Consider the following 9868-nt stretch of genomic DNA (forward strand, 5'->3'; position numbering starts at 1 on the left):
ACCTATCTATCTATCTATCTATCATTCTTCTTTCTATCTATCTTTCTATCTATCCAATTTTAATTTTATTTATTCAATTCTTTTTTTTTTTTTTTGCATATTTTATTTGTGATTGTATGTATTATTTCATCATGTACACTATCTCCTAACAGTTTTACATTGTATTCCATTTAAGAGACTTCTTCGCTTGTTAAATTTGCTCTTTGTAACAAGGATTACTTGAGGAAAGAAGTAAACAATATATTTACATGTTTTGCTTCATTCACTCAACCTTTATTTATACAGGTTAATCCCATTGAGTGGCGGGGACTCGCCCTCGATCAACGCTCTCATTTCAAAGATTTTCTGCCAAACTACTCAAATATCTTATTTAGATTTATAAGAAATCAGTTTATTTAAAGTTATCAATAAAACCATTATCCCCTCCCGAACAGGCTTCTCATTTGAGTTTTTACGACACACCGAGTGTCGTTCAGTGCCGTAAACCGTGTGTGCTGGCGCATGCGCACATTAAGTAAACAGACGGGGTCGCATGTTGGTTTGAAACGTGAAACTAATCAAGTTTGTCTTGAAATCAAAGACGAGCAGCATGAAGGACACACCGCTGTCCAACTGCGAGAAAGACTTTTTATTAAAAGCCATCGAGGAGAAAAAGGTGCGTTTTAAAACATTTTTGAAGAAAATCGGAACGAAAAACAAGAGCTATGAATGAAAAATCCGCTTTTCTACTGTAGAAGCAAACATTTGGAAGGATGTCTTAAATGTATTTAGGATATCGGTAAACCCTTTTAATGGGAAACATGTAAAGTGATTTATTAGTTTTGTTGTGAAGACGGTTAATGTTTATCTGATAGAAGAAATAAAACATATATTAGATGATGGATCTGTGCCGCATCTTTTATTTAACTTTAAACAAAAAGCTGAGGTGCTTTTTATTTCTACTTTCATGTCCCCGTAACTCGATTTAATGACAGCTGATAAATCAGTCAATAAATCAGCACTTTTCTAAAGACAGAATATTTAATTAGTAGGCAACTTAGCAAGGTTTATGGGGTAAAAACTAAAATGTCGCTTTTTTATGTCAAACATTGGAAATAGTTCTTGAAGAGCAGTTTAGTGATGTTCAGTGCAATCTGCCACTTTAAACCCCAAAAAGAAAAAAGTATTAATGATGTAATGTTTGTTGTTATATTGTATTGAAGGAAATATTGACTCAAATGTTATGTAGGCCTTCTGGAGGAGTTATGACATGAACCTGACTTCTGTTAAAATGTCTCTTGAAAATGAGTTCTCGTGGCTCAATGAGACTACCTTTTATAAATAAAGGCTAAAATGAAAAAAATCTGTTTCCAGTTAATATTTACCACATTATTCACTCATCGTCAGCTCCGTTTGTCCCAGAGGAGAAACAACATCTGTAAGTTCTGCATCACAAAGTGACTTTACTCATGTTTTTATCCTGCGGTGGACTCGACTGCAGCGTATTTTTTAAATGTTTGTGATAATTCTCAGTCATGAAGTTCACTACATTGTCATTTTTTTATTTCCTTTCCGTCTCCTCGTGCAGCGGCTGGACGGACGGCAGACCTACGATTACAGGAAGATAAAGATCACGTTTGGAACGGACTACGGATGCTGCTTTGTGGACCTGGGACAAACCAGGTAGTCCTGCGCCTAAAGATTTTGAACATACCTGCAGTGTCTGACGTGGAGCTCCGTTAATATTTAATATTAACCCGTGCATTATTACTGAGATGGTTTGGACATGTCCAGAGGAGGGACAGTGGGTATACTGGTAGAAGGAGGTTAGAAATGCAGCTGCCAGGAAAAAGACAAAGAGGAGACGTATGGACGCAGCTAGAGAGGACATGGAGGTAGTTGGAGTGAAGACAGAGTGAAATGGAGGAGGATGACTCGCTATGGAGACCCTGAAGAAGGAAAAGCTGGAAGAAGAATGATGGTTATCACTTCAACCAGGCGTGAAGAACTCTTTGGGTTCCGATTCTTCTTCTAAACTCTTGTTTCTTCTGTCTTTTCCTCCTCCCTTATATTTCTCCCTTTTCTTCTCCATCTTCTTTCCTCTAGCTGTGCCTCCATCTCCCAGCGTCCTCCTCTGGCACACCATCCCTCTGCAGCTGCTCCTTGACTACATCCACAAACCTTCTCTGTACTCCTCTTCTGTCTCTCCGACAGCTTCATATTTAAGTTTTAAGTCATATTTTTATATCTTGGCAGAAATTAAATAAAGAAAGTAGCTTGTCGCCCGCTGCCTTCAAATAAAAACGTGCTCAGATTATGAGACAGGGATCAGTCTCAGCGACTACACCAGATTTTAGCTCAACGTCTGTAAAACTGACTGAATTATAGCATCGTTTGTGTTGCAGAAGTCCATTAGCTGCGGCGGCCATCTTGAATTGGGCTAACTCCAGTTGTATATACACAGACATGGAGTTTTATTCAAATCCACTGAGGGGTTCATGTGATATTTGAACAAAGAGCCAACAGCTTAAAGTTGTCTGGACGTTTGTTTCAGTTTGGAGTAAACCTTTTTCCCCGATGATGAAGATGGTTTTTGTTTTTGCTCACCTCAGGGTCGTGGCCCAGGTGTCCTGCGAGCTGGTGGCGCCTAAAGAGAATCGTCCGAACGAGGGAATCATGTTCTTCAACATCGAACTGTCACCGATGGCCTCGCCGGCGTTCGAGCAGGGAAGGTGAGGGTGACCCGAGCGCTTCCCGTTTACTGGACCGCGCATCATCGCTCGGTCTGGGTCTGCCCGTGGACGCAGGAAATGACCTGTAGGACTTTGTGTCCCCCGCAGGCCGTCGGAGCTGTCGGTTAAGCTGAACAGACAACTGGAGAGGTGCCTGAGGAACTCCAAGTGCATCGACACCGAGTCCCTGTGTGTGGTGTCCGGAGAAAAGGTGACGCGCCCCCCAGAGCGGAACGACTCGCAGACACAAACACGCGTTTCAGTCGAGGCTCGACACGTTTTATTTTGACACGAAAGCCTCTTTATTCAGGAAACATTCGGACAAACACAAACGGGACGTTTACACCCAGTCCTGCTAGATCCGACGACAATTTCAGGTTTGATTTTGAAAAAGTCTCGAGCGTTCTATATTTTCACGTTTGCGTCATTATTAGGGTTAGTTTTACAAAATCTGTTATTTTTTCTGGAAAAAAAAAAGAACATGTCCATTCAGAGCTTTAGATCATAACTTTCAGTAAAACAAACAAACAAACAAAACAACACCCCCCCCCCCCCCACACACACACACACACAAACTAAAGACCATGAATTTGTGTGTAATCTGGCTCTGTACTATTGGTTAGACACAGTGAATATGTTTGTAGCCAATTAAAAGCTCTTTACATCATAATTAATCCAGTGTGACAACCTGGGTAATTAATATCTTTTATATTGTTTAAACAACTTAATTTTAGTAATTTGTTGTGAAATTAAAATAGAAAAACAAAAACGAATAAAATAGGTTAAAAGTGTTTGTTGTTCCTCGTGTTCACCAGCAGGTGGCAGCAGCTGCAAGCTGGAAAATATTATTATTATTTTTTGTAATTTAATTTTTATTTATTTATTGTATTTATTTTTGGAAACTGAAGTTCCTCTTGACCCAGTTTGCGTCACACTGGGGACTTTCAAAATAAAATACTGTACTTTTTTGTTTGTACTGGATGTGGAGCAGCACAACTAAAAGTGTGAACGCTGTTTTTTCCTTGTACATTTTATTTATTTATTCATTTTTTACAATTGAGCTACTTTTGCATAGTTTGTGCTATGTTAAGCTCTTTCAGGTTTTTGTTTTAAACTTTATTTACAAATATTTTCTCCAGAGAAGTACATTCAGATGTTTTTAATTTCTTAAAAACAAAAACAAATCTTTAAATCAACTTTAATTTTTATGCTACTTTCGGCCATTAGCTAGCTTTTTGACAATTTAGCTTTCAGCTAAGCTTTTGCTCCTTTATCTTTTAGCTGACTTTTGTCGCATTTAGCTCATGTTTAGCTACTTTCAGCTGTTTTTTTTTTCCCAGTGTTTTAACTTTTAGCTTTACCAGCTCTGTTTCAGCTTACAAACAAATTCCACCGAAGTTGTTTTTAATTTATTTTATTTTCGACTTGTGTGTCGGAGGACGCGATGCAGCTCACAGCTGGTGGAGCTTCTTCTGTTGCTCGTCAGGGCTTTTAAAAACTCTTTTCCTCTCGGGCCTGCTGACGCGCTGACCTGCTTCCATTTATTCATCTATTCGTTTTAATAGTTTTTATTTTCATGTATTAAAGTCCTGTTCGTTTTTATCGAGCAGCGCTTTGGTCGGCCATGTTGCTGTTTTAAAATAAAGTGTTTTCTAACGGAAGCGGGTGTGTTTGATCAGGTGTGGCAGATCCGAGTGGACGTTCACACGCTCAACAACGACGGGAACCTGATGGACGCTGCCAGCATCGCCGCCATCGCCGCTCTGTGCCACTTCAGGCGCCCGGATGTGGGCGTCCAGGGGGAGGAGGTGACGGTGGTGAGTCGGCTGCCACTCCGAGGAGGATTCGTTTTGAACTCCGCTTCCGCTAACGCGGCGTCTCGTTCGTGTTTCGTCTCCCCAGTTCAGTCCAGAGGAGAGAGACCCCATCCCTCTGAGTATCTACCACATGCCCATCAGCGTCAGCTTCGCCTTCTTCCAGCAGGGGTGAGCATCATGTCAACCAGATCTATTGTGGGAACACCAAAACAAATCGACGTCTGCAAGGACTGAGCAAGATGTGTTTATTTTATAAATGTTCATGAAGAAACTAGCGTTCCATGAAAGAATCATCCATAAAACTAATGGCGTTGTAGACATTTGTGTGTGGCAGCCATCTTGAATTTGATTGACTCCAGAAAGTATCCAGTTGTAGATATACATCCATTAATTACTTTCCAAGAGTTTCACTAAAATTCAAGCTCTGGTTCATGAGATATTTTGCTAACAGACGCGTGCAAAAACCTTTAATATAAAAAAGGACATCCGTTCAGGCCTTCCCTCTGTTTAAAACCTCGGTGCGACCTGTAGCTGATTGGATGACGGCTGGTCATGTGGGCGTGGTCTCTGCAGGACCTTCCTGCTGGTGGACCCGTGCGAGCGTGAGGAGCAGGTGATGGACGGGTTACTGATGATCGCCATGAACAAACACAGAGAGATCTGCTCCATCCAGTCCAGCGGGGGCATCATGCTGCTCAAAGAGCAGGTGAGCTGGGACCCAGACCAGAACAAACACTTTAGCTGTTTTTCACTTTAAAAGTTTACGCAGCACATGCCGAGTGTGGCATCTTCTGATACTTTGTGATACTTTGTCATTTCTCATGATTAAATTATTTTAGTGTCAAACTCTGACGTGAAAGTTTGATGGTTATAAAGCGGCCGCACGTTAACGTCTGAACGTTTATGAAATGTTCGATTCTGGTCCCGCAGTTTTGAAGAGTTTCAGCAAATCGTAAAAACGTTCAGCTCTTTCAGGGCCGTCCCGCTATGACTTTTGGTATTGGTGCAACTTTAGCTTTTTGAAATATTTAGCCTTTTCTGCCATTTTTGTTTTGTGATAATTTCGTCATATTTTTCCGCATAATTTCCACTTTTTACTTCTCATTTCTGCTTCCTTCAGCCCAATTGAACAGACGTGTTTTTTCCAATCAATTTAAGCTTGTTCTACATTTTCAGCTAGTTTTTTTTTTTTTTTAGCATTTTTAGCAAATTTTAGTTGTTTTCATATAATTTCGACTATTTTGTGCTCATTTCTGCTTCTTTCAGCAAACGTAGCATTTTTAGCTAATTTTAGCAGTTTTCAGATAAATTCAAGTTATTTGTGGTAATTTTGGCTACTTTCAGCCTAATTAACTTATTTCAGTTCACTTCAGCTTCTTATGCTCCTTTCAGCTTTTTTCCTCTTTTTATGCTCCTTTTAGCTTTTTTTCTGATACTTTCAGCTTATTATGCTATTTCATCTTCTATTTAGCTGTTTGTGCTAAATTTAGCTTTTTCAGCTAATTCCATTTTTTGTTAATTTCAGCTCTATCCACTTCCTTCTGTTAAACATTTTTCTGCTTTTTAGCTACTTTTCAGCTGTTTTTGCTAATTTCAGCTTTTTTCAGATAATTTCCACTTTTTTGTGCTCGTTTCTGCTTCTTTCAGCAAACATGTTCTTTCTGCTTTCTTTTGCTAATTTAAGCTTGTTCTACATTTTTAGCTAGTTTTTTTGTTTGAGCATTTTTTAGCTAATTTCAGTTGTTTTCAGATAATTTCCACTGTTTTGTGCTCATTTCTGCTTCTTTCAGCCTAATTAACTTTTTTCTGCTAATTCAGCTTGTCAACTTTCCTTTCAGCTTATTTCTGCTAGTTTCAGTTATTTCAGCTACTATTTAGCTGTTTTATGATCATTTTAGCCTTTTCAGCAAATTCCACATGTTTTGCACTCATTTCAACTTTTTTTTTAGCCTAATTCAGCAAAAAATTGCTCTCTGCTTCCTGCTGGCAATTCAGTTTATTTCTGCTTTTTTAGCTGCTTTTCAGCTGTTTGTGTGCTAATTTCAGCTTTTTTTCATATCATTTCCACTATTTTGTGCTAATTTCTGATTCTTTCAGCAAACAGCATTTTTTAGCTAATTTTAGCAGTTTTCTGATAAATTCAAAGTTATTTGTGATAATTTTGGCTACTTTCAGCCTAATTAACTAATTTCTGATAATTTCAGCTTCTTATGCTCCTTTCAGCTTTTTTCTGATAGTTTCAACTTGTTATGCTATTTCATCTTCTATTTAGCTGTTTTTGTGCTAAATTTGCCTTTTTCCAGCTAATTCCATTTTTAGCTCATTTTAGCTCCATCCACTTTTGTTAGTTTAAGATTTGTTCTGATTTTTGGCTACTTTTCAGCCGTTTGTTTTTTTCTAATTTCAGCTTTTTCTCAGATAATTTCCACTTTTTTATGCTTCTTTCAGCAAACATGATTTTTATGCTTTCTGCTGCCAATTTAAGCTTGTTCTACATTTTCAGCTAGGGTTTTTTTTGTAGTTTTTTTAGCTAATTTCAGCTTTTTTCCAATAAATTCAAGTTTTTTTTGTGGTAATTTCTGCTACTTTCAGCCTAATTAACTTACAGTGACTTCGTTTGCGTCTTCTGATTTGAAACGCCGTCACCTGGTTGTGTTTCTTCCTGCACGTCAGACGATGCTTTAAATGATTTTGGGGATTTTGAGACGTTATGATGATGATTTGTGGAAGAAACCATCTCATTTGATGAAACAATCTCAGAAGAAACAGTTGCAGCAGAAGGCACGTTTTCAGTTTCGTGGCTTTTTTCCACAAAAGATCTTCCAGTTTCGTGAAGCCACCGTTTCACATCTTCAACAAAGCCTGCGTTTCATTTAGCCACGCCTTCAAACCAGCCAGTGTTTTGTTCATCTGTAGGGATCAATAAAATTAATCACGAGCTGCTTTTGCATTTTTATACAGATCATTCAATTTTTCCAACTTAAACTGCACATCTTTTGCATCGTCATCGTTTGTCATCATTTCGTATCACGTGTTAATCCTTTAATTTTGTTCACGTGAGATTGTCGCTCTTTTTGCAAAACTCCCAACAATACACAGTGACTCAACGTGTCCGTGCCTCTGAAGGGTGTGCTGCACTGCGTTCCGCGAACTTCCTCCGTCCAGCGTCGTTTCCAATAAACTCCTTTGTGAATATTGTCCAAACTTATCAAAAAAATTATCCGACCCACAGCGTTATCCGTCCATCCATAAATCCTCTTCAGTCCACAAAATAAAGTCGCTGCCGGCTGAGTAGAGTTTGTTCTGTGAATCCACGCCGAGTCCACCTTGTGTTTTGCGTATTTATTAAAACTAACACAATTACTTTTGCGTCTGGCAAACAGCGCCTGGATTAATTTGCATGTTGCTCAGTTCGACGGTAAAAGCTACTGATCAAAACTGACGATCCTCCAGTGACAGTCAACAGAAACGTTTGCAAGAACCCCTAATAACCCCGCACCTGGTGCAGACCAACTAATTAATACGTGACCACGCCCCTCATGCGTTACCTGCAAGGTTGGACAAATCTGAACACCCGTGCCACCATAAACAACACAACACATAACAGTCATTTTGGCTCTTTCATAACTTATTTCTGCTATTTCAGCTCCTATTTAGCTGTTTTTGTGCTAAATTTAGCTTTTTCAGCTAATTCCATTTTTTTTTGCTCATTTCAGCTCCTTCATGGTAGTTTAAGCTTCTTTTCTTTTCAGCTACTTTGCAGCTTTTTATGCTAATTTAAGCTTTTTTAGCAAATTTTCTAATTGTTGTGCTCAGTTCTGCTTATTTTAACCTAATTCAGCAAATGTGTGTTTTCGCTTGTTCTTACATTTCAGCATGTTTCTATCAAGTTTTTCAGCATTCACTCTGCATTTTCAAAGGAAGTTTAATTTCTCTTGTGTGTCTCACTGAAGGTTATGAGATGCAGTAAAATAGCCAGCGTGAAGGTGTCTGAAATCACAGAGCTCATCAACAAAGCCCTGTTAAACGATAAAACAGCCAGGTGAGCACCATCACCTTTTTTTTTTTTTTTTTAAATCTCAGAGACTTAATTTGAACGTCGTGTGTTTTTAATTTCCACAGGAAGGCGGGCGGTAAGTGTGGCTTTGCGGAGTCCATGCCTCGGGAACGAATCACCGCGCTGAAAACGAACCGGACTGAGGTGGAGATGACCGATGTGAGCGAAAGTGCCGGTGACATCGTTCAGAAAGCAGAAGCCCCGCCTCCAACGTATCCTGAGCCGAGCTTTAAAGACAACAGAACACATTTCTTTATTTTTACCAGTTAGCTGCCTTAATTACACACATTAGGGTGTCGTCGCCTGTGGTGCCAGTACCGGGCGTCGGGCAGATAGGACAGGGTCTGCAGAACACCTGGGGGCTGGAGGAGGAGGAGGAAGGCAGTGGAGAGGAAGAAGAGATGACGATGGAGGAAAAACAAGATGAACACAAGACCTCAAAAGGTTTTGTTTGTTTTAAAGTGATGTCAAATTTAGGTTTATTTTCAGAATAAAACCAGTAATTTATTTTGTCTTACAGTGGCTGTAATTGAGCTGTCTGACAGTGAGGAAGAGGAGGTGGTCGTACTTTATCCTGAGACTGCAAAGTGAGTGCACCATTTCCCCAATTTTAACATAATTACCTTTTTTTTTTTTCTAACTTTGCTTTTATCGTTTAAGAACTGCAGAGTCCAGCCGTGACCAGAAGGGGGCAGCAAAGTCCAAGAAACAGAAGAAAAAATAACCAAGAAAATCGATAAAAATGTTCAAATAAGATTAAATATGGAGGCAAGAACAACCAAATAAATGTTTTTTTTTTACACTTTCACATCTTGTCGTGGATTTAACCAAAAAAAAAAATTGTCTGTGGAGTTAATAAAGGACAGCAGGGTGGTGGATGGAAGATGAGCTGTTAGAAGCGTAATTTATTAAAATGGAAAATTAATTAAGACGAGACATGTTCAGTGAGGAGAGTAAAGTTTGATAAAAATGATCAGGTTCCACCGAGATTTGAACTCGGATCGCTGGATTCAGAGTCCAGAGTGCTAACCATTACACCATGGAACCGGTGAGGGAACAGCGCTAAAAATGGGCTTTTGATTACGTCACAGACGTCGTGGTTTCATATGAGACGTTTATTCAGGGTATGTGGTGTCAGATCATGATTTAATGGTAACGCGATTCGCTACAACCACAAACATAAGTTCTGTAGCGTTTTATTGTGCCTTTATTTGACATCTTCATGTTGCTTGTCATGGCCGGTTAGCTCAGTTGGTTAGAGCGTGGTGCTAATAACGCCAAGG

The 9868-nt window shown here is 39.3% G+C and overlaps 1 protein-coding gene and 2 non-coding genes across 3 annotated transcripts in view; 2 read left to right on the top strand and 1 right to left on the bottom strand.

The window, feature by feature from the left end:
• Window positions 1-493: 493 nt before the first annotated feature.
• exosc9 (exosome component 9) lies at window positions 494-9352 on the top strand. The gene is made up of 12 exons (XM_037690087.1): window positions 494-655; window positions 1568-1662; window positions 2592-2711; window positions 2820-2922; window positions 4391-4528; window positions 4614-4696; window positions 5102-5234; window positions 8482-8570; window positions 8651-8797; window positions 8878-9029; window positions 9106-9172; window positions 9246-9352. Exons 1-12 carry the CDS (start codon window positions 590-592, stop codon window positions 9307-9309), a joined length of 1257 nt encoding a protein of 418 aa, XP_037546015.1. The 5' UTR covers window positions 494-589; the 3' UTR covers window positions 9310-9352.
• A 208-nt stretch (window positions 9353-9560) lies between these two features.
• trnaq-cug lies at window positions 9561-9632 on the bottom strand. The gene has a single exon. It is a non-coding gene; the product is annotated as a tRNA-Gln (tRNA).
• Window positions 9633-9821: 189 nt separating this feature from the next.
• Window positions 9822-9868, top strand: part of trnai-aau — a 110-nt gene continuing 63 nt past the window's right edge. Inside the window, exon 1 of the tRNA in view lies at window positions 9822-9859. This is a non-coding gene — a tRNA (tRNA-Ile). The remainder of the gene's footprint in view (window positions 9860-9868) is intronic.

This window comes from Nematolebias whitei, chromosome 16 (genome assembly GCF_014905685.2).
Source record: "Nematolebias whitei isolate Nwh7 chromosome 16, NemWhi1, whole genome shotgun sequence".
In the NCBI taxonomy this organism is placed as follows: Eukaryota; Metazoa; Chordata; class Actinopteri; order Cyprinodontiformes; family Rivulidae; genus Nematolebias; species Nematolebias whitei.